Below are 25,695 nucleotides of genomic sequence, written 5' to 3' on the forward strand. Positions count from 1 at the left end.
GTGGATGGTGGAACCCTGAGGCTGGAGTGCTGTGTCTGAAGAGCTTGGAGGTGAACTAACTTTCTGTGAACCAGAGTACACAGGGTCTCAAGCCCTGACACTTCAGTCTTACATATGTTTTAATAAGTAGACATTAAATCATCTTAAATCTGTGGCCTCTGATTAACGAGGGCACAAGTTTTTGGACTAATTCTTTCATGATTTTAATTTCAATTTCTTCAACCTTGTCTACTTTGAGGACAAATCTCCCTTTAGTAGACCATCCCTCTTTTATTTTAGAACCAATTGAGTGAATCTCTTCTGAACTCTAACCTCATTCTTCCTGAAGTCCCAGGAATTGGATACTATACTCATCTTTTGTTATTGGAGAAACTTCCCAAATATATTTAAATCAAATTGTGAATTCAAGTATGTGCAACACCTGGTGATAAATAAGTCATTTTCAGTAGCATGCTGTTAACTTTTAGGTTTTCATTTTTTGTTCTTGTTTCTTTATTTAAAAAAAAGACAAAGCAATGAAAAAAGGTAGTCTTACTGCTGTGTCAAATTATTTAGTGTTTAAAGGAGAAACTGCATAAACTGAGGAGCCAATTTTCCAGTCAGACACAACTGCATAGAATAAGCCCAAGAAACAATGGTGGCTGGGAAGTCGTAGCATTCTGCATCCCACCTCACTCTGAGCTTTAAAACGGTACCATTTAAGCTTGCATCATTTCTTTCTTCCTGTAAAATATTTTCTGTATTAAATTTTATCTGCCAGATGGTCACCTGCTCCACCAGCCTGCACACATTCTCTTGAAATCTGCTACTATTGTCCTTATGTTTACTACCCTTCTAAACATGGTGTCATTTAAAATTTAAAGACTATGGCCAATATTCCAAATGCAAGCCTTACCAAAAATAGCAATCACTCTTGTCCACGCTCAAGCAGCTATTAATTTTCCTCTAGGTTTACTGTTTCAGAATGCTTTCCCACCAGCGATGTTAAACTGACTGGGATACAATCATTTTTGAACTAGAACGTAACATTACACCAAGAACTTTGTTATCTCCTTCAGATTACTTCACAAACTCCACTCCCGAGCCAACAACTCTCATTCATCTGTGATGTTGGCTCAGTTTGTTATTTTGTTCCCTTCAAAGTGGAGGACATACCTAGCCTGACTTGGCAGTCACGCCGTCCTGCTCTGCATGTCACAACTCCTACATTCTTTTGTCTACGTTCCTATTCTCTAACTGCTCCTATTCATTCACTGACCAGAACCTGGTTTTACCCTATCAGAGACAGCCCACGCACCACCCCCCCCCCACCCCCAGCTTCACAAGCTTTCTTCTCTCCTTCCCATTCTGAAGGTCTTTGACCTGAAGTGTTAGCCATTTCTCTACCCACAGCTGTGGCCTGAGCTGCTGAGTATTTCCAGCATTTTCATTTTGGATTTCCAGCATCTGTAGTGTTTCTCTGCATCCCTTCCTGCCAAATGTCCCAAAATGAATCACACTGTTCGCAACCTATTTATTTCGTACCCCAAGTTGAATTTTGAATACATCAGCACCATCACTAAAACTCTCTACTCTATCCCTAAAACACCCGATGCCACTTCTGCCTCAGCTCATTTGCTCAAACTCTAATCCACACCGTTGTTACAGGGACATGCTCATGGATTAAATGTAACCAGTTCTAAAGTACATTATGTATAAATATATTTGTATAATATGCACTTAATGTCCTTAATGATTATTGAAGGGCTGTAGCGCTATTTATCCTCCTTTGCTGAGGCCCTTGAATTGAATCCAAGTCCTATGATAGAGATTTCTGTATTTAATCTACAAGTTCAGTACAGAGGCAGCGTTTTACTGCTGGAGGTGCTGTTTTTCACACAAAATCTTAAACCAGGGTCTTATTCTTTCAGGTTGATATTTAAGATATGAAAATTAATAAAACAGATCCCAGCAATCTGAAATAAAAACAGATAATGCTGGAATCACTGAGTTGGGACAACAGCATCTATGGAAAGGAGTCAAAGCTTGATCAGCATTTTCTTATTTAAGAAATAAACTACTTAACAGATTCTTCAGGGCAACATCACCCCTCCTCCAACATGGAAGGGGTTGTTAGAACCTTAGATCATGGTCAACTCCCAAGGTCAATTGACCTTAGCTCCATTGTGCTTGTAAGATCAACATTGGAATGAACTGGTGGAAGGGTGTTCAAAATTATGCACTTTTTATTTTAAAGTATCATTTGCTCTAAAGATTTTGCTCTAAGCATTTTCAAGAGAGGACTCTGTAATTTAGAAACTTTAACTTAGTGGTGGTTCTCTTGCACTTCAGTAGGTAATGGGTTCAATCCTGACTTCATTTACAGTCCTAGCAAGCATACTATAGTGTCCAAAAAGTGGTGAATGCATTGGTTACGTCTCTGATTGGAGTGATGACTAGATCAACAATATACTTCCACCTGAGGCAGAAGAGCATGATTAAGTGCAGAGTGCCAGCTCTGAACACAAGGATACTACTATGTGAAGCTAATCATACAAGCATCCTGACCCCAACTGAGTATAGCAGGAGGACAGGACTCCCTATCCTTAATCAAAGATATCCTCTGTTAATTAAAACTTAGAAAGCTATTTAAACAAAACTAGTCTTGCATGGTAATTGGCTCTGGAATCTTAACTGAGACTTGAGTGAAGACCTGTTCTGAAGCAGAGCACAGTGGTTGGTGTGTAAGAATAACAAGTCTTTTAATAAATTGAGCATAGCTTTATTGCAACTTGCTCTCAACTGCCACTGGAGCATAAAGTAATAGCTCAGAGCAATTGTTTACAATTATGTACATAAAAATCAACTATTTGTACAATGCAGCAGATTCTGGTAATAATTTGCACATATTTGACATAATCCAATATTTTTCATCTCCAGGATTGCAAATTTTACAGTTACTGAAAACAAGTGTCAAAGTTTTAAAAAGGTAAATATTACACATTTACCTTGGTCAAGATACTGACTATTCATTGATCAACTGCATAGCACATAAATGCTTTCCCCCACCCGCAGTCATGACATTAACTCTGAAGCTGAACAATTTCCCTTGAAGTCTGCAATGACTACAAGATGTACCTTGTACGCATCTGTAGAAGTAACAATGAGAACAGAAAGATGATTATTGCTATTTCACCTGCGTCACTGCACTGCAAAAGTTTTTGTGATTCAATGCAGTATGCAACTTCACCACCAAGTTCAAGCTCTTCAATGACTATTTTCTGTACTGATGGACTGGTGCTTTCCTGTTGGAAAGTTTTGAGATAGAGCTGTTCCATATCATGGGCTTGCACAAGAAAATTTGCAAATTTTAAAAAGAGCAAGACAAGTCAAAAACTAACATCCACAGCAAACTTCTAATTGCATTGTAACAACCTATTTACAGGCACTAAAATCTTGTGGACATGACTGCACACTACGGTTTTGCTGCAGCATATTACATTGAACATAAGATTATGTTCTTATAAAGCACTTTCTCTAACATGCTGAGAACTGAGCAAGATTCCTTTAAAATCAAGTATTCAAAATTTCATTCAACTTGAACCTTGTATGAACAGATTTAGCAGCAATAAACAGCAAGTTTTTCTTTGTACCCACTAGGGAGAAAATATCACTGCTAAAATTTTTGGACACAAGATTCTTATGCAAACAAGTCATATCACTGGGATCAACCTTCCTTCCTCTCCTTGCATGTGTTCCCCCCACATACGCGCAGTCACATAAATCTCTTAAGGTTATCTCCTAATTCTGAACTTCATAGTTTTGATTCCCTCTATTACTACTCACCACAGAAAATTACCCAGTAGTCACCAATTCTGTTATTGGAATGAACTATGTTAAACAAAAAAACTTAAGAAGAATTCAGGAGAACTATGTGTGCACTTAGTTTAATCTCAACAACAGGAAGTTGGGATCATCTTCCACATTAAGGATGGTACTTTACACTTGGACCTTATCAGGTTACATTGCGTTATAGAACTGTACTGCTGTAGATGGAATGACATCTAAACCACAACATCAATGTGTTAATCCTACCTCACAATGTTGAGATCAAATCCAATGTGTTTTTTTTTGGTTACACACATACATAGTAAGATGGCTTCGTCCACTTCTCAAGACCTTTTGGTACTACAGGTAACAACACTAATCACACAAATAATATACAAGAGATATCCTACTGCTTTAAACTTAAGTGATAATGGCTTTATCTAATAGAATAACTGATAGAAGTATATTTCCAATTGAAGGTCATGAAAAAAATTGCAATTGTACAATTAACCACTGTCTGACCCCCAAAGAACATCACTGCTGGTTGCTTTGTCAAAAACAATGCAATACTATGCTTTTTTCTTCCCCCTTTACACTTCCTGCCTGCTGTCATTTGGTTTTAGGATCCAAGTGTCTATGTTGTTCATACAACCCTGGAAAAGGAAGGCCAACTGGTGGCACAGGTTGGGAGAATTATCACAGCTGAACAAAATCTCATTCTTGAACAACATTGTGGAAGAAAGAGTCGATCTGGCATACATTTGGACATCATGTCTTCAACACTCCTTCGAGACTTGCACTTAGCTGGCACCTTCAGGATGCTCCAGAGTAACTTCCAGGCACTAAATCTGGTCACTGGACAAAATACTGCAGCACAAACTGCACGTACCAAAATAGCAATAACTTCAACCCTGTACAATTTGCTTTATTGAAGGTAAACTGTAGTGTGCATTAAAGTAAAGTAAAAAAAAAACTAAAATTAATAAACTTCCTTTTGTCAAACAGGTTTTGTGCTTAGGCAAGGTGGAAATCATTGTGTCAAGTAAATGAAGTCTTTCTACTCCTGGAGCCCAACTGCAGTGAAACACTCCTGCAAACACAATGATTCCACATGACAACTGAGATTCCCTTCATTGTCCAAATAAATTTGTCCCTGAACACAGTACCACCCTCTATTCCAGACAGCACAATGCCATGACACAAAATTATATATCTTTCCATGGCACACATTAACAATTTGTTAAGTCATCTAGCAATTAGAAAGTTAGTTGTTTTAATAGTACTGAATTACAGTCAATTTTGTTGTGTAGATCCATCCAAAATCACATCACATTTGATGCACTGCAAACAGGGAATATTTTCTTTCCACTAGAGTAATTTAGTTTGGAACCCAGACTTCGGACAAAGAACAAATGCTGATTTGGTGTATCCCCATCTTACAATGAACATCTTTGATTACAATGGACAACAGGAGTTTTCACTTCAAAGAGCGGGTCATGGCTTAATATTAGCACACAGCCTTCCACGGCATCCAGATTCTGCTGTTTTGTAACACAATCGATAATAAAAATGTAAATTGTAGGTTTTATTCTTCAATAATGAGTTCAGAAGAGAAGGCAAGTCTCTACAGTTTTTAAACAAAAAGAAACAGGAGGGTTAAATGAATACAGACAAACTTAATTACTACTCAACTTTTATTATCCAGAGACCGGCGAGATTGAGATTTCTTTCTGTGTGGTGCAATTAAGATGATTAGGACTGATGCATTTGAGAGGAAAAATTGATGAGGAAGAAAGGAATAAAAGATTATGCAAATCAGGTGAAATAAAGTAGGATAGGTGGTGGTTCAGATCAAACACACACAAAAAAAAGTTGAATAAAATGGCCTGCTCCTCTCCTGTAGAAAATGTAAAACAAATTTGAAATGATCATTAATGCATGGTTTTATATATGGTTTCAAATTTTGACCAATATGCAAAGCAAGCCCCATCTCTGTTATATCAGTCATGACCAACATGCATGGTGGGAAGAGGAATGAAAGTGAAGCACAAGTGCAAGATATTCGAAAGACTGATGGTACAAATGGATGACATAAGGCAACATCTACAATCAATGTAAACATGGCTTCAAAATTACATTCCAAAATTTCTGTCCCTTTAGTCAGATCTTTCTAAAAAAAAATTGCTGTTGTGATTTGTCAAATTTTTTTTTAAAAATTAAAGCAACCCCAGAAGTTTTTTAACTGAATGGATAATGCCATAATCAATTAGAGGCTCCAAAGCATTGCCACTGCTTTGCAGATCCCCACATCGTGATAATTGAAGTAGCATAGTCCGGCGAAAGTGAAGGCTGACAATATCTGGAGGCCTGTCTTGGCCAGCTTCACTTTTGCCTCTCCATGTACGTAATCTGTGACTATTTGCCCAAGGCCCCTGAAAGAGAACAGAGGAGTTATAAAATGGGTTAATGTGGGAAATAAGCAGGCATTGAACTTGCACAAAGTGATCAAACCATTGCTCAGTGCATCCATTTTTGTATTATACAATGAATCAGCCTGTTTTCCCATACAGGGATATTTGAATAATAGGTCACAATTCCAGCCTACTGTGGTGTCAATACTGTGATGTTAAAATCATACCATTTTCAACCCATAAGTTAATAATCAGAGTGTATTTTGAGCAATCTTCATAACATTGGAAAGACTAATTAAACCATAAACCAGAGAAAAAGTCATAAGAGCAGCAGCTTAGTGACATATTTGGAAAGATTTTCTGTTCTGAATAAAGCACAGACCAGCAAGAACAAATACAAAAAAGGTACAACATCAAGAGATACAAAAGGAACGATCAGGAGTGATCTTCCCTATTCAGAAATAGGGATAGACAAAACAATGGGGCTAAAGTCCCCAACAGGTTGACCTGCATCCTCGGATCCTAAAAGAAGTGGCTACCAAGATAGTGGAAGTATTGGTTGTAATCTTCCAAATATCTTTAGATTCCAAAGAAGTACCTGTGGATTGGAAAACTGCCAATATGATACCCTTATTCAAAAAGAGTGGCTAAAAGCCAATTAGCCTAATGTCTATTGTTGGAAAAATGTTAAAATCAAATTATTTCAGAAGTTATAGCAGCACATTTGGAAAATCATAATCCAAAACAAGCAGAGTCAGCATGGTTTCATGAAGAAATTGTGTCTTGACAAATTTAGTATTGTTTTATTTTTGAGGCAGTCTCAACCAAAATAGGGAGAAAAACTTGTATGTGTATTTGGATATCCACATATTCAACAAGTCCCTCACAAAAGGTAAACTCATAAAAGGTTAGAACTCAGTGTTGAAGGTAATGTAATGAAGATTAGTTAACAGGCAGGCCAGTCACAGGGATCAGTACTGGGACTGCAACTGATTACAATGCATATTAATGACAACCTGGGGGAAGGAAGTGACTGTTTGGTAGCCAGATTTGCAGGCAACACAAAAATTAGTGGGAAAGCAAGTTGCAAAGAGGATACAAGGAACTTACAGAGATATTCTTAGGTTAAATGAGTGAGCAAAAATTATAATGTGGGAAAGCATGTTGTTCATTAAAGAACAAAAGAATAGAATATTATTTAAATGAAGAAAAACTACATAAAGCTCCTGTACAAACAGCTTGGGGAATCTTTATAAACACAGAAACCTTATCTGCAGCAAAAAAATAGGGAAGGCTGGTGGAATGTTGGCCCTTATTTCAAGTGGGTTACTGTACAAAAGTAGGCAAATCTTATTGCAGCTGGTCAAGGCACTAGTAAGACCATATTTACAGTATTGTGAACAGTTTTGGTCTCCCTATTTAAGGAAAGATATTTCACTGGAGTTGATTCAAAGAACGTTCACTAGGATGGACCCAGATATGGAAGAATAGTCCTATGCGGAAAGGTTAAACAGGGTTGGGACTCTACTCATTGGCGTTTAGATGAGAGGCAATCTTATTAAAGATGTTTCTTCGGAGGCTTGATAGGGTAATAGCTTAAGAGAACGTTTCCTCCTATGGGATCATTTAAGACCAATGAGCATGGTCTCAGAATAAGGGGGTACCCATTTAAGACTGAAATGAAAAATAGTTAATTTTGTTGAAATTCCTGACCACAGAGAGCTTGGGGGCAGAGTCCTTATGCTTATTTAAGGCAGAGATGAAAAAAAATATTCTAATCATGCACAAGGTGGGCTGAAAAAGCCCATTTCTATGCTGTATGTTTCTATGATTTTGTTTTAGAGGGGGAAATAAGGATTATTGCAAGAGGGGAGGAAGGCAGACTAAGGAACATCAGATCCCAGGCACAATGCAATTTCAAAAAGGAAAACAATTTGACTTTGCTAGAGAATAGAGGAGCACTCAAGTGATTCAAGGAAGTCCTCCTGGCGATTTTTATTGACAGAAGTCTGACTTCTGCCCTCCACCCCATCATAGAAATATAGAAAAACAGGAAGAAGGGAGGATGGGAATATTGCTAAAATTAAAAAAATTAAATAGAAGACAGCTTACCAGATGAGTTTTAAAAAAATCTTACCAGTGGCCATGGAGAGTGAGAGCTGCAGCCAGTGAGTAATCCATGATAGATCCAGGGTAGGCATAGGCAGCAGGAAAAAGGCCAAGTAAGACTACACTCAATATCCGTTCACCAGTCCAGTGCAGAGAAGCAGCTTTTGAACCAGCTGAGATAGATAAGACAAAACGTGATCATTGTATATCATAACGTTAGTAACAAAGCACAGGGTTCTCCAATTTCAGTAATAATCATTGTGTAGTTTAACCAGGGCAGGACATGCACAGTGAATAGCAGGGCTCTGGGGAGTGTTATTGAACAGTGAGACCTTGTGGGTGGGGGGGGGGGGTGAGGTACAAATACTTATTTCCCTGAAACTGGCAACACAGGTAGACAGAGTGGTGAAGGTGGTGTATGGTATGTTTGCCCTTATTGACTGAGGCATTGAGTATTGGAGTTGGGATGTCATGTTACAGTTGTACAAATCATTGGTTCGGCTGCAGTTGGACTATTGCATGTAGTTCTGGTCACCATCTTATAATTACAATGCGATTAAACTAGAGAGGGTGCAGAAAAGATTCACAGGAATGTTGCCTGGACTGAAGAGCTTGGGTTACAAGGAGAGTTTGGAATAAGATGGGATTGTTTCCCCTGGAGCAAAGATGGTTGAGGGGTGACCTTATAGAAGTTTATAAGAGTATGAGGGGCATAGATAGTCTCATAGATATAGTCACAGTCTTTTTCCCAGGGTGTAGGGGAGTCTAAAACTAGACAGCATAGGTTTAAGGTGAGAGGGGAAAGATTTAAAGGGGATCTGAGGGGCAAGATTTTCACATAGAGTAGTTGGTATATGGAACAAGCTGCCAAAGGAAGTGGTAGAGGAAGGTACAATTACAACATTTAAAAGACATTTGGACAGGAAAGGTTTAGAGCAATACAGGCTAAATGCAGGCAATTGGGATAAGCGTAGATACGCATCTGGTCAGCATGAATGAGTTTCAAAGGGCCTGTTTCCATGATGTATAACTATGAATTTTTATTGATCTGTATTTGTACAACAGTCCATAAACATGGGTATATGATTAGACTTTGTAAATTCTCTAAGGTCAGTGGGTGAACAGGGAGGTGTTAGAAATAGTCTACTGATAACTTCAAAACAAAAAAGGTTGAATTAACTGAAGTTAATTCAATGATATTCTAATTCAAGAAAAGACGCTGTTGTTTAGAAATTACACAACATTTAAAATTTGTCATTTAAATTCCCTCTCCTATCAGAGACCTTTCCCTCTTTTTCTTCCCCTTACTCTTTTCCTTGCACCTTAAATGATAATTCATCAGGCTGAAACTATTACTTCCTCCATGAGGTTGCTTGTTGGGTTACTTTTTGATTAAAATTCAGATCAAATTTCAGATATTTATGTTGGCCATTAATAACATATAAAAAATGAGTTCAGAAGAGAGCACGTATAATGAAATGGAAATGCCTCCATTCTCCATGGACCATTCACATCAGTTTCTCTTCTAAAAATATGCTTCTAATCTTTTGCTTTTAATGCGATTTAGAGGAAATTCTTTTTGTAACATAAATAAACAGAGGCAAAATGGTGCACACCAAACCTAAGGTATTGTTGAAATATGTATGATGTTATCTCACAAAGTACATATTATTCTGCCATGACTGTGTGCCCGCATAACCCAATGTGCTCTTTGAAGACTGCAAATTTTAGTTGCCCATGGTCAATATACTTATGGGCAGATTCTAAGATTAATATGGAAAATACCAGAAGTACAAATTCTTTATAATCTTTCACAGTGATCCTCAATAGCTTCTCTCTGGTCCTGAGAAATGATATCAAAAAATTAATTTCCTCTTTTCCTAAAAATGTAATAGTTTTGCCTCAAAGTGTTACATCTGAACTGTGAATGCTTCAATTTCTGTAGAGCTCATTACTTGTAAAATGCATCTTTCTCTTTTTACACACATGAACCAAGACAATGATTACCGAGCAACAGGGTGATAGGGAGATAGATGACAAAATAGGCTGGAGTCAAAAATATTTTCCAAGAAAAGTTGAGCTGATTTTGAAAGGGAGATGAAAAAGTGGAAAGCAGTGTACAGGATTACCTAGGAAAGGGTACAAATGATAGGATAGAATGTCATTGATTAATGCTGTTTCAAGTACTCATCTAGATATTTCTTAAATGTGTGAGAGTCTATGTCTCCACCATTCCCTCAGACAGTGTTCCAGAGTGAGGAAAAGGAAAGATACAGAACTCAAGATAGAAAGATTTGCAATTAACACAAGCTCAAATATTATTAAAAACTATACTTTTTAATGTGAGTTATATAAAATCATATAATTAACAAAGTGCACTTTTTCTTCTTCAGCAGTACCTCAGAGTTGAGGATGTCTTGTTTCCACTCCCAGTTTTATGAATCATGGCGGCAGATGAAACCAGTACGTGATCTCCAGACCTGACAGACATGGACAGGAAGTACTTGACAGTACTGATGGATGGATTGCAAGGAAAGCAGTTCATTCCTTCCCCCATTTCTATTTGGCTTTCACATCCTCCCAAAGAGATGATGTTCTCAATGCCAGGTCCTTTTCCAATTTGTGTGGTTGTGGGCCAGACATTTTCATGGGGTTGCAGGATGTCAAATTTTTTTCCAAGGTATCCTTGAGAACATTCTTTCCTGTAGTCCTTCACTTCAATGGAGCTTGGAGCAGAGTGCCTGCTTTAGGAGTATGCTGTCAGGCACGCAATCGATGCAGCCTACCCAATGGAGCCAGTTCAGTATAAACAGAGCCTTGGTGCTGGGGATGTTGGATGCTAACATCTACTAGTAGATATGGAGGAATTTTTTTTTTTGGAGTTGGAACCGCTCCAATGTTTTGATAGTTCATGACTCTGAAATGTACTGGAGGCCTAGTAGACAATAAGCTTTGCGCTTTTTTAAAAATTTACCAAAGGATGTGCACATTAACGATGATACCAGTATTTATTTTCAATCCCTTATTGCTCCTGAACTGAGAAGGGAGTTAAGGCAACCATATAAGCGAGTTTAGAGTCATGTGATCCAAAACCAGATAAGGATTTCCTTCCTTGAAAGAAGGTCGTGACCAACATAAGGTCATAACTGATACTAATGGTCATTTCGTTATAATATCAGGGAAAATAAATAATAGACCAATGGTATTGGCTAATATTTATGCCCCAAGTACGGATGACCCAGGATTTTTTGAACAATTTTTGTCATTCCTACCAGATTTGAACTTTTACTCTTTGGTCTTGGGAGGAGATTTTAATCTCTGGTTAGATCCCAAATTAGATAGGTCATCCACTAAATTAGCTGCTCCTAATAAATCAGCTTTATTTCTTCAATCGTTTTTAATGAAAACTGGGGTTATTGACGCCTGACTTTTTTTTTTGCATCCGGGGGATAAGGAATATTCCTTTTTCTCTCATGTTCACCATACATATTCCAGGATTGATTACTTTTTTTTTAACTGATAATCAAATGATTTCATCAGTTCGATCCTGTGACTATAAAGGGATTGCTCTTTCAGATCATGCTCCCGTGCTTCTCTCTTTAAATCTCCCTGGGCTCCCTCAGACAAATAGACTTTGGCGTTTTAACCTAACCTTGTTATCTGATAAAAAAATTTTTCAAATTTATGGAGAAACAAATTACTCTTTTTTTTAAAAAAAAGAATCTGTCGGAAGACATTTCTAGTCTTATCATTTGGGATACTTTCAAAGCCTTTATTAGAGGTCAAATTATCTCATACGGCAAGCATTAGGAAAAAAGCTGATCTAGTTGACCAACTGAAACTATTAGATCAAAAATATGCTTTGGATCCAGATTCGGCTTTATATAAAAGGCAAGTTGAAATTAAAACTAAGTATGATCTTCTTTTAACTTATCCAATTGAAAGTCAACTACTAAAAGATAAAAGTCAATTTTATATTCATGGAGGTAAAACAGGTAAATTACTGGCTAACCAATTAAAAATTTCCAGAGCTAGACGGCAAATTAAAGAAATTTCGAAAGCCAATGGCGAGAGGACAATTGATCTTTTAGAAATAAATGATACTTTTAGAGAATTCTATTGTAAACTTTACAGTTCTAATTTTCCTAAATACTGTAATGGATAATTTCTTTGACCAATTAAATGTTCCTACATTTTCCACTGAAAATCAAAAACAGTTGGATCAATCTATTACATACGAGGAAATCGCTGAGGCTGTGCGATCTTTACATTCTGGAAAGACTTCTGGTCCTAATGGATTTCCTGGAGAATTCTAAGGCCTTTTCCTCTTTGCTTATACCTCACTTATGTGCTGTCTTTTCGGATTCTTTTAAATTGGGTAGACTACCACAATCCTTTTATGAAGCTTCTATTTCACTTATTCTTAAGAAAAATAAGAACCCAACAGAATGTGCTTCGTATAGACCAATTTCGCTACTTAATGTGAATGTTATAATTTTATCTAAAGTTCTAGCTCGTAGATTGGAAAATATTTTACCTTCAATTGTATCCGATATTCAGACTGGTTTTATTAAAAATCGATATTCTCGTTTTAATATTCTTCATCTATTGAATATTATCTATTCTCCCTCTAAGGAAATATCGGAATGTGTGATATCTCTAGATGCTGAGAAGGCCTTTGATCAGATTGAATGGAATTACTTATTTAAAACCTTAGAGAAATTTAATTTTGGGCCTGATTTTATCCAATGGATTAAATTACTTTATTTATCCCCTTCTGTTCGAGTTCCTACTAACGTTCAAATTTCTAAATTAACTTCAACGTGGAACCAGACAGGGATGTCCTTTGAGCCCTTTGCTCTTTGATTTGGCCTTAGAACCTTTAGCTATTTCTCTTTGAGAATCTAGAGACATCCTCGGTATCTCCAGAAGAGGTATTAACCATAAAGTTTCTTTATATGCTGATGATTTATTACTTTTTATATCTAATGTTGAAGCCTCGTTACCTCCTATGCTTTCTTTACTTTCTTGCTTTAGTCATTTTTCAGGCTACAAAATGAACTTATACAAGAGTGAATTTCTTCCTCCGAATAACTTGGTACCATTTGATATTAACATTCCTTTTAAAATTGTAAGAAATCATTTTACCTATCTGGGGGTGTCAATTACTAAAAATTATAAGCATTTAAAGAAAATTTTTTCACCTTACTGCACTATGTGAAAAGGGTTTTATCAAGTTGGTCTCCCCTTTCCATATCATTAATTGGCCAAATTAATGTTATTAAAATGAATATTTTACCTAAATTTATATATTTATTTCAGGCTTTACTTGTTTTTATTCCTAAATCCTTTTTTGACTCTCGAGTCAATTATATCTTCTTATATATGGAATAATATACATCCTAGACTAAATAAAGTTCACCTTCAGAAGGTTAAAAAGAATAGCGGTTTAGCCTTACCTAATTTTAGATTTTATTACTGGGCAGTCAATATACGAAATCTTACGTTTTGGTTACATTACATTAATCAAGAGGCTCGTCCAGTATGGGTCTGTTTGGAAATTAACTGTTAAAAAATTTTCTATTATCTCTTTGCTTGGTTCTTCACTTCCAATATCATTAAATAAACTAACAGATAATTTAGTAGTTGAACATACTTTGAGAATTTGGTTACAATTTAGAAAATATTTTGGTTTATTGAGTTTTTCTTTGTCCAGTCCCATTTTCTCTAATTACTTTTTTAAACCTTCTATGACTGATGTAGTTTTTAAAGAGTGGGACTAATTAGGTATTACTTGTTTTCAAGATCTGTTTGTTGGAGGAAACCTTTCTTCGTTTGAACAATTGTCTACCAAGTATAATTTACCAAAAACTCTTTTTTTTAGATATTTACAAATTAGAGATTTTCTTCATCTCAATTACATTCTTTTCCTTTGAGTCCTGATAAGAATTTACTAGATGTAATTTTTAATTTGGAACCCTTTCAGGATGGCTCAATATCTAATATTTATGACAGATTACTAGGAATGAGCAAGGTGCCACTAGATAAAATTAAAAACACTTGGGAACAAGATTTGCAGATGTCAATTTCTGAGGAAACTTGGAATGAAATTTTCAAGTTGGTTAATACTTCATCATTATGTGCTCGTCACTCTCTCCTTCAATTTAAAGTGGTCCACAGAGCTCACTTGTCTAAAGATAAACTAACCCATTTTTATTGTGATATATCTCCTTACTGTGACAAATGCAATAACAGAGTGGCTTCCTTAATTCACATGTTTTGGACATGTCAGAGTCTTCAAAAAAATTGGACAGAGGTCCTTCATACTTATTCTGTACTCTTCAAAATAAATTTTAAACTTAATCCTTTGACTGCTATTTGCACTATTTGGGATCGTTGGAGGAAAAGATACAACTTTGAAGGCTTCTGATTTACATATTCTGGCTTTTATTTCTCTTATAGCCAGGAGAGCTGTATTCCTTAAATGGAAGGAAGTTACTCTGCCTATGCATGCTCAATGGTTATGGGATGTTATGTCATACCTGAATCTAGAGAAGATTTGCTGCTCAGTTTTTGAATCTAACGTAGACTTTCAAACCCTGTGGGGACCTTTTTTGAATTATTTTCGAAACCTCTGATTTGGGGACTAAAACGCAGATATTGGCTGACACTTACGTTTTTAAAAGGTTTTTCCTTGTTTTTTTTCCCTCTAACAGCTTCGGGTTTTGGTAGTGGGAGAAGATTTTTTTTTACAATAAAATATTTCAAATTTTTCTTCCTTTATTAACTAACTACTATATGTGATTATTGATTTAGAGTATTGTAATCTTAAGTATGATTTAACACAACGTATTTAGTAGTATTTTTACTCTTTCTTGATGCATGTACTCCGTATATTTTTTTTCATGGATTTAATAATAATATTGTAAAGAGAAATAAGGTCGTTAGTGAACCAGATAAGTATTTTCACAAGTAAGCCAGCAAATTCCCAGTTATTAACAGTAAACTAACTTTTTCCTCCTTTTAAATTCCAGATCGATAAAATTACTTACATTTTAAATCCTCAGCCATTATGGTATAATCTGATCTCAAATCTCTGGGTCCAAGGACCAGAATTCTGGCTACTACTCCAACAACCTACCCACACAGCTATTACTCCTCATATCTTAAGGTTTGATCAGCAATCACTATTTTTTTTAAGATGCCTGAAGGTCAAGCTGTCACCCTGGAAATGACGAAAAAGTTCATCGTAACTGTTTGCTTTTTGAGTGGTATCTCCCAAGGTACATTTTCCAGGGACTTGTGCAGATCTTCATCATTGATTTCTACATTTCCTACATCAATTCAGACCTAAGAAGCCACCCACACATACCACATCAAAAGTATTAATTAGCATCATAGGAAACGTAATACTGTACCATTCCAGAAAAATCATGATATTAATCTGTCGGCAAATAAAGAAACAAATCAAATACAAACTCACGCATACAGCCGCGGTATTTACAAATATGCAACTCAATACTCCTCATTGGTGGTATTCCATGTTCCTTTTCAGGGAATCAGACGAAGCTATCTCATGAGCATAAGTTATGAAACAATAGGATCGATGAGTTGGTAAGATGAGCAGAGTGATGGCAGATGGAATTTAATCCTCATAAATGCAAGGTGATGCATTTGGGAGGTCTAACAAGGGTAGGACGTACACAATGAACTGTAGTATTGAGAAACAGAGAAGCCTTGGTGTACATGAAAGTGGTGAGAAAGGCGAATAGGATACTTGCCTTCATTAGCAGGGCACAGAATAAAAGACCAGGGAGGTTGTGGTAAAACTTTATAAAACATCAGTGGATTATTTTATACAGTTCTAGTTGCTACACTATAGGGAGGAGATAATTGCACAGGAGAGGGTGCAGAGGAGATTCACCAGGATGGGCTGGGTTTTCCTTGGAGCAGAGACCCGGGGGGAACTGATAATGGTGCACAAAATTTTCAGGGGCATAGATAAGGTAGTAAGTAGGAAACTTCTCCCTATAGCAGAGGCATCTAAAACTACAGGACATAGGTTTAGGGTAAGGGATGTTTATAGGAGTTTAAGGGAGAACTTTTTCCACCCAGAGGATGGTAGGAATCTGGAATATACTGCCTGAGTTCATGGTGGGCGCAGGTACTTTTCATAATTTAATAAGTATCCAGATAAGCACTTTAATCACCAACGTACAGGCAACTATGGACCAAATGTTGGCAAGTAAGATTAGTATAGATAAATACTTGATGGGCAAATTGGATATGATGGGCTGTACTGTATGACTTTGAGGATCTGGGCTTTCCACTTAGTGCATTACAAGGGTAGCGCCGCTACAAGAATTGTATCTTTGCTTTGTCACTGGTGATTGAATCATGTTACATACTTACAACTGGCCCAGCAAATCAAATCACAGAGGGAAAAAAAATCAAAACATAAGAATATAGCACAAGGATAACAACTCAGTGGATGGGGTTGGAAAACAGTCTTCCAGTAATATTGTTTTGCTGAGGTCCACTGGTTGTTCGTTAATTGCCAATGGCAACTTGACTGCTTGAATTTCCTCCTTCGATAAGGAGACATGTGACCTACATTAAGCCACTCTTTGCATAGCCTAAATATTTTCAGTTATCATCACCAGAAGGTTGTGTGGCAACTTGATTGTTATTGAAGAATTCAGCACAGAAACCAGCCTTCAATCCACTAAATCAGTGCCAACCATCAAGCACCCATTTTTAATCCTATCCAAACCTGCTTCATTCTCCCCAGTTTCTCAACAACCCCTCCTCCTGCCACTGATTTTACCACCCACCTTCACTAGGGGAAACTTACAGCAACCTACCAACCCGACTGTCTTTGGGGTGCAGGAGAAAACCGGAGCACCCAGAGGAAACCCATGCAGTCACAAGAAGAGCATGTAAATTCCACACAGACAGCAGAGGTCGGGATTGAACCTGCATTGCAGGAGCTGTGAGGCAACAGCTCTACTACCTGTGCCCCTCCTAAGATAGGAAGGGTTTCATGGGATTGACATAAAATACATTTCCAACTGTGGGACACTCCAAACTAGGGGCTACCATCTCGCGACTACTGACCAATATAAAACAACCATGAATGAATCTGTAGATAACTCAGGATAAATCACTTTACAAAAACACTGATAAGAATATGGAATATGATACAACATGGAACGATTGAGGCAAATAACACTGATATATTTGAGGAGGAGTTAAATGAGTACAAAGGTGAAAAGAAATGAAAGATAAGCTCGTACGATTTGATGAATGAGAGTAAGTGAGGCTCATATGGAGCCAAAATGCTAGAGTAAACCAGAGAGCCAATGCATTCTGTAGGCACAATGCAACATGGAGATTAGGTATTCAACTCACTCGTGAGTACAGACCTACAACTTAATACTTCACACTGGATTATTAGTGCATCTGCTTTCTACAAAAGGAGTTCTTATTTTGCTGATTTCCTTCTATTCTGGTTGGGACAGATTTTGATAGACACCAGTTACTTTACATGCAAGCCAAGACGCTGAGTGACAAAGGGCGATTAACAATGAGGCTTGGAAGGATACCAGAGAGAAGCCTGGTTATGTCCTTACTGAGTAATCACATACCCTGCCTTACTGGTAGGGGAAATCAATGCTTAGTGATTGGGAACATTAGCTGATTCTCCCTGCACCCCAGTTACAGTAGTGTAGAAGGGAATATGATGCAAAAGAAATGGAAATGCTACACAATACTAGAAAAGGAAGCAGTGGAATATTAATAAATAGAGAGACCTGAAGGATACAAAAGCATATTTAGAAGGCATCTGCAGAATGTACAAAATTTGGTATTTTAAGATTAGTGAGCTATAAGCACAAGTAGCATTGAGGGATTATGATGCAGCAATGATAACTAAAACATGGCTCAGAAAAAGAGGAATGAACATTTGGTATCCCTGCATACAAGGTGTTTTAAAAGGATTGGCAAGAGGAAAAAGGGGGTGGGGTGATAGTGCTGTTTAAGAAAGATACATACTCTAGAAATGGGGGATTTTTTTTAAAGAGGTTGTTTACTTGAATTTTCAGAAGGCATTTGATAAAATCTCACGAAAAACTGGTTAGCAAAATTGAAGTCCATAGCATTAAACAGTTAATTTCCTGTAGGTGCTGCAATTGTCTTAAACGCAAAAAACAGTAGGAGCGAGTGATCAGCTTTTTAAGCAAGTCTAGTGGCCAATGGAGTGCACCAGGGGTCAATGCTGTGACCATTGTTTTTTTATTTATCTATGTTAATGTCTTTGATATGGCTGAGAAGGAAAAATGCCCAGGTTTGCAGATAATTTAAAAAATTGAAGTCTGGTAAACAGTGAGAATAATAAGAAGACAACAGCAGGCTAGCAGAAAGGAGAAAGAATGCTTTAATAATAAGTGGGCACAATTATAAAAGAATATTTTCTTCATCTATTGTCAGCTCACATTCAGTACCCCCCATTCTGTGGAACTCCCTTTTTAAACAGATTGTCCTCTGCATCAAAAGGTTTTGACAAAATGCTTCACTTTTATCAATTAGCCTCATTTCAAACTTTATCCATTTTTGATTTCCATGTGGTATCTAGATTACTTGATCAATGGCACTGGTGACATGTAATACATCAATGCATTGTAGAACTATACAGCTTTCAATACCTTCACTGCCATCTATTTGCAACACAATTTACTGAAATAACCCAAGCTGTAAATCTGCAGAACAAGTTAACAGAACTGGTACACGGTTCTACAATGAGCATAGAACAACCAATAACTGAAAGTAGAACAAACTGCTGCATATAGTTTGTGATACCTTGGATTTGGTTCCTCTTATAGTACAAATGGTTTCCAAAACAAGGGAATTCATTTATGTAGGAAAAATGTTAAATTCAGTTTTCAGTTATGTTCTTAATTTTTGCTGGAGTGCATTTCCATCTTTTTTTTAAATTTCCAAGTCCTAGGAACAGAGGTTGGCCATTCAGCCTTTAGTTGTTCTGGAGATCACTGCCCCATCACCTCATAACATCATGCGACCACTGCCCCACACCAGAAAGTTTCTACTCTTGCAAATCCTGAAATTTCTTAACAACTCAATTAGATCAATTTTTTCACATTCTATACCTCACTGAATACAAACATAGTCTATTCAAACCACTCTGCATTTAATCCTTTCACCAAAATTGGATAAAACTGCAACAATATTAGAAATGCTAGAAGAATTCAGCCAGTCAAAGCACTATCCGTTGAAAAAAAATTAATGTTTTGAATCAGGCATTCCCATTCCTCTTCAGATTTAGGGCGTGGGAATGGAGAGAGTGGAGAGCTGTCAATTTTCAAAGCAGAACGTGGGAGGAGGTGTAAGACAAAAAAAGACTACATGAAAGGTTAAGACAGATCAGCTGATGAGCATGAATACTGACAGATAGCAAGATTTTAAAGAGACAGGGTGAGAAAGGGACACAAGCAATGTTACAGTAAACAAGGAGTACCTCAGGTAAACTGCTCTGTCCCCTCCACGCTTCCCCCAGATCCAAGGATGGATCCCACTTCCCATAAATGCTGCTTGACTGGCTGAATTCTTCCAGAATGTGTTTTTTTTGCTTCGTATTCCAGCATCTTCAATTTTATTTTTCTCCCCCACTTTGGATAAAACTGCATTGCACTCTTTGAGACCTATGATTCCCCAGATGCAATGCCCTTAACCATACACAAAAAGGAGTATATGGAAAATGCAAATCCATTTTCAAGATTTAATTTACACTGAAATGAAGGCAAATTATTGACCTGGTTGGAAATTAGCTGACTGTCAGAGAATATGGACGATGGGCAGACAATGATGAGAGAGATCCTGCAAGGATGTGTTTGTGAAGCCCAACGATTCAGCATCCCAGGTCTGATGAAGGGTCTCTGAACTGAAATGTAAACTCTTTCTTTCCACAGATGTTGCCAGACCTGCTGAATGTTTCCACCATTTTCTGTTTTTATTTTAACTATTCAGTGCATTTATAAATGCTGATAAAGGGAATAGAAAGGCAAATATCCAAGCTTGTTGATAACACAAAGATGTGCAAGCTTATAGATGGAACCATTAAATTGCAGAAAGATATTCACTGAGCAAGTGATTGGGCAAATTTGTGGAACTGGATTTGAGTGTAGACCAATGCGAGATCATCAACTCTAGATGAAGAGTGCATATTCCAAATAGAGAAAAACAAAAGTGCTCGAGAGAGAGCGAGAGAGAGAACGAGAGCCCAAAAAAATAAAGCAGACCTTGAAACAATGAAGTTGAGAAATATTTCCACAGACATTGCCACCTGATGGTTGATCCATGAATAGTTTTGGATAATAAACTAATAATTTCAGATTCAAAAGGGATCAAGAAACATTAAGTAAAATACATAAACATTTTAGAAATACATCACAGATGATCAGAACTGTATGGAATACTCATCATGTAACTAGCATTATAGACAATTCATGTCCCTGCTCTCGTATTCTATGAATTAGTAAATTAAAGATAGTAACCCATATACCTTTTATCCATATTATGTATCTATTCTGCTACCTTTAAAGATTTGTGGGTATTCATTCCAAGGCCCTTTTGTTCATTCAAACCCCTCTATATACTTTCATTTATTATAATATTCCCATACCTCATGTTTCTCCAGATTGAGAAGTCTTTACCACTTCTCTGCCCAACTAACTAAGCTTCTATTACATCCTGCAGCTCAAAGCTCCTCCTCACTGTCAACCATACACTCAATTTTTCCATGTATAAATTTCTTTACTTTTGCTCCTTACACTTAAATCTAAATCAATAATACATTGTACAAAAATCAACTCTACTAGGCTTCCAGTTGCAACAATACCCATCAACTATTGCTTCCCGTCAGAGTCAAGTTTCGATCTATTTTGCCACTCTCCTGTGCTCTTTACGACCAGTTCGGCAAGGCCCTGCTGAAATCCACATGGTTTACACTAAATATACTGGCCCTCCTTATCATCGCGTCAAAGAATTCAATTAAGCTAGTCAGAGAAAATCTTTCCTTTAACAAAGCCGCAGTGAGTGCCCTTGATTGATTAATCTGCACCTTTCTAAATATATGTTGATACTGTGCTTCCAAATTGATTCTAAAAAGTTGGAATAACTAACCAGCTGATCTGCATCCCTCACATCAAGACTTGCATGTCTGAATCTCAGCTGTGCCTGCCACTAGCACGACATATGTATGTGCACAAGTATTTTAGTTCACCAAGCTCTATATTTTACTGAAGAATATTTTCTTTCCTCTTCAATACATCTTCTCAGATAACTATTACAGTTTATTTGTAATCAGCTATACGATTTCAGATAAAAATCCTTCATTTCAAATGGTGGCAAGTAACCAAGCCGCTGTCAATGTATTTCAATTTCAGCTCCTTTAACACAGGATGTCACATGGTAGGGTTATGAACAAGGCTCCCTGCTCCTCTCATTCTGTACCCAACACAATAAGGCTTCAATATATGAATAAAATGTTTAGAACTGTGGAGCCCTGGATTAGAGAACAAACTCTCTTTGACCACATTTATCCTTCCCCAACCATGATTACTAGCTAAATGCCTAATTTAGAAATAGCCAAGCTAAAACCACAGACAGTTCTTCTCCTTCAGCACAAACTGATTGAGCTTCTCAAGGCAAGTTTGTAAAGATATACCTGCAACATCGCTGCATCAGTGCTAGTCAGGAAGAATACCAAGATATGGTATCACCAGTTTGGAACACATGCATTGATTTAAACTTTATCCACACTTCATGCTCCACAGAACTCTCTCCTAAGCATTCAACAGAGAAAAAAAATTCTTGGCCTTGCAAGCAGTAACAAAATCTCATGATACAACACTTACCAAAATGGCTAGGAGATGTGTGAATCTGAGATACGTGTAGCACATGGGGTTCCTGAGTCTTCCTTGAAGCAACAAGAGGCCCAGCCACCATTGACTTGCATAAGAATGGTGCTAAAGATAAGGAGGAAGAAATAGGCATTAAACTTAATTCTCAATAATACATACAAATTACAAGACACCCTAAGACTTACTTACCCTGTTACTGATTCCCAGTAAATAAAGTTTATAACAAAGATGTTTGGAAAATGTTTGTTTGTGCAATGTAGGAATTGGTGTAGGCGTTGTTACAACAAGATCCAATGCAGTTTTGTGGAATTAATATCAAATTCTGTAAATTTAGATAACATGCTGCTGCTTCTTGCTATACAAGAACCATTTCTGCCTCTCATCATTTTTCTCTATGTATCGTCTGGCCTGCTGGACACATCCCAGTATGCCAGAACCACAACAAATTACAGAGCCACATAACCTTATCCCACCTGCCAGATGTCTTCATTCCATTGGAGAAATTCCTTTCTGGAAGAGTTACAGATTTCCATCATCCTCTGAATAGAGAACTGCATACTGATATCACAGCTAAATGGACCAGCTCTTATTTTAGTATGAAAGCAAAATGATGTGAATGCTGGAAATCTGAAAGGGAAAAAAAAAGGAAAATTCTGGAAATGCTCAGGAGATCAGGCAGCCTCATGTCTCCATGGGATGAGGATTTGATCCAGACCTTGTATGGTGTCTGTGAGGGTTTACATGTTCTTCCATGATTCTGTGGCTGCAGTTTCCTTCTACACCCCAAAGATGTGCTGTGAAGTCAATTGGCTACTTGAAATTACTCTTAGCATAGATATATGGCAAATTTTTTTTAAAAATTGATGGCATCTGAGTGAGAATAAACTGCACAGCCACAAGGAAATAAGGAAGGGGAAGTGGGACTGATAGACTGCTGGGAGCCATTATGAACCCAATGGTCTGAAATGGCCTCTTTCATATTATAAGTAAACAAGCAAACACTTGTGGAGCAAAACACAGAATTAACATTCTCTTAAAAGGCCCAAAACATTAATAATACTACTACAGATTCTTTTATTCAAAGTGTCTTTTATTTTTTTCATGCAAATTTACCTCCCTCCCCCCATTTCTCTGATGTTTTTGAAGATGGAAGGTAGAGAGAATTGGTAAACAGAGGTAAATGTACATGAAAATTTAAATTTTTCAATGAAACATTTGCCCAAAGCTCTGCTAAATTGCTTTTCTGATCCCTCCCTACCTCACCACGTAAAGTGTTTGGTGATACTTTCTGCATTAAAAGCTCCAGGGACATGTGCTTGTTGTCTCTTTTGCATTTGGAGCTCCATGAGTTAAGCTCCAATCTGAATGAATGAAGAAAATAAATGATAACAAATTTTGAAACTTGCTTCTGCCTTTGTCTATCTTGCAAAAAGTGTTTTTACATATCATGATATGAAATTCTTGAGAATTTGTTTAAAAAGAAGTATGAATCTGAATATCCTGTTACAAATCAAATCTTGTTCAACATCAAATGCCCTGAAAAAAATGCAATGTGTCAAGTAAATACAAGTCACTTTGTTTAAATCCAGATAAAGTCAGCCGTGTATTAGGACTGGGGCCTAGAACTTTAAAACTTGGAGAGCTAATCTCAACTTGGATATAAATAGCATTTTTAATGAAGTAAAAGGTCTCAAGACATTGAGTGGACAAGAAAAAGAATGTCCACCAAGTAAAAGTTAGGAAGTAATCAAAGATGCAGCAGACATCAGAATTCCAAAATATTAATACCAAATGGTGGACATCTCTCAACAGTTAATGATAAGATCCAATGAAAGGTCACCAGCCTGGAAGGTTACCATTGTTTCCCTCTCCAGGCGTGGCCTAACCTTAGTACTTCCCAATTTATCCAGTTGCATTTAACCAATTCCCTTCTGGACATTATCACTAAAACACCCCAGCTTCTCGACCATAAGTTTATATTAATTGTACTCATTTTTCTTTTAAGTTAAACTCCTCTCATCCGATCACTTCGCTGCACCAAGTGTTACACTAGTGACAACCTCCAAATAAATTTGTTCACAGCACTCATTATTTTGTTTAGTTCAGCTGGAATTAACACTAGTTGACGTTACCCAGCGTTTACATAGTTACCGACGTTCAGGCCATTGGACAGTTTTATGTTAACTACCCTCCGATAAACCCTTCCATGGATTTTGACCACCTCTGCAAAATCTCCTCGAAACTTCTGCTCCACAGTAACTACTCAATCCCAGGTGCTCAACTGGGGTTAAATCCACTAATTGTGGTTACGTGCTGTACAGAGTCAAAGCGGGAGCAGGATTCCCGTTGCCACAGCAACCGTGCCTGGGCGGGCTGGGCTCGGCTCACGTTTCCACTGCCCGCTGAAGGGGATTATAGTTTAGATTACAGTTCACTCGTCAGTCATCTCACACTAACAACAGCTAGCGTACTTTAAATGTAATTCGATGAAACAGTTCCCTCCCCCCAAATCACAAGGAACGATCACTCACATTTAATACCACGTCTGCACATCACACTCAACCTTGCAGCAGCAGCCATGTCGGATACTCCACCCAAGGTCACCCTTCCGGAAATAATTGTAAGGGCATGGGAACAAGGCAATGCGCATGCTCCACCATGCTGAGGTTTGTGGGTGCTGTAGTTTTGGTGCGTTGACCTTTGTTTTAAGTTCACCATTACTTTTATGTGGTTTTTTACTTTAGTTTTTCTTTTGGATTCACTACTCCCGACGTCATAATCATGTTGCTACTAAGTGAGTGTTTTTTGAAACTAGATTTTGCAACTTTAGGAAACATTTCTGAGGGTGAAAACTTGTTCAGTGGTGAAGGTGAAATCAAAGGGAAGTTGAGGCAACTTTGGGCAAGGATCCTCGGTGTAAATTATTTACCTGTTCTGTCAGAAATCAGATTTGATGAAGGAATCTCGGTTCAGTTCAGCCTCATGCAAATGTCTTTGAAAGACTTCTCGGTACAAATCAATTTCAGCTAAAGATCATATTCACTGTGGCATCACTGAGGGAATAGCACAGTGGATGAAAAGTTAAATAAACTATTTTGTTCCAGTGATTCTGATGGAGACAGTTAATTGTTTGAAGTCTTAGATTTCTTTTGGAAATTTTGGCAGATAGCACCAAAACAAATTGATCATTACAGTAAAATTCTAATAACTGGCACCCTTGAGACTTTGGTCGTGCCAGCTCAGCAGATTTTCCAGACAATTGGATGTTCCTCTCATTAATACCCAAACACGCTTTTACTTTACTTTTTTTTACATATTGCACAGATGTATAATAACTTTTCCAGTGGACCCAGGGAGTGAAAATATACAAGCATTCCAGACCTCAGCTCCAGCTGCAAACCTACCCACACAGTGTTCTGGGACCAACTTCG

At 37.3% G+C, this 25,695-nt stretch overlaps 1 protein-coding gene across 2 annotated transcripts; it reads right to left on the reverse strand.

Moving 5' to 3' along the window:
* Positions 1-2,739: 2,739 nt before the first annotated feature.
* On the reverse strand, positions 2,740-24,903 carry LOC127583643 (succinate dehydrogenase [ubiquinone] cytochrome b small subunit B, mitochondrial-like). Of its 2 annotated transcripts, none has more exons than XM_052039834.1 (4): positions 24,796-24,903; positions 22,259-22,369; positions 8,356-8,500; positions 2,740-6,239 (listed from the first exon to the last, which is right to left on the reverse strand). In XM_052039834.1, the coding sequence occupies exons 1-4, from the start codon at positions 24,842-24,844 to the stop codon at positions 6,074-6,076; spliced, it is 471 nt and encodes a 156-aa protein (XP_051895794.1). In that variant the 5' UTR covers positions 24,845-24,903; the 3' UTR covers positions 2,740-6,073. The 2 variants fall into 2 exon arrangements, with proteins under 2 accessions (XP_051895794.1, XP_051895795.1); XM_052039835.1 differs by lacking the exon at positions 24,796-24,903 and adding an exon at positions 22,738-22,883.
* Between the last annotated feature and the right edge of the window lie 792 nt (positions 24,904-25,695).

This window comes from Pristis pectinata, chromosome 27, assembly GCF_009764475.1.
Source record: "Pristis pectinata isolate sPriPec2 chromosome 27, sPriPec2.1.pri, whole genome shotgun sequence".
Lineage (NCBI taxonomy): Eukaryota > Metazoa > Chordata > Chondrichthyes > Rhinopristiformes > Pristidae > Pristis > Pristis pectinata.

Excerpts from the sequence above, each read along its gene's own strand:
- LOC127583643 (XM_052039834.1), bottom strand. The coding sequence starts at position 24,844 with ATGGCTGCTGCTGCAAGGTTGAGTGTGATGTGCAGACGTGGTATTAAA. Across the intron at positions 22,370-24,795 it reads GTGCAGACGTGGTATTAAAT|CACCATTCTTATGCAAGTCA; the intron begins GTGAGTGATCGT and ends CCTTATCTTTAG. Across the intron at positions 8,501-22,258 it reads CACATCTCCTAGCCATTTTG|CTGGTTCAAAAGCTGCTTCT; the intron begins GTAAGTGTTGTA and ends TATCTATCTCAG.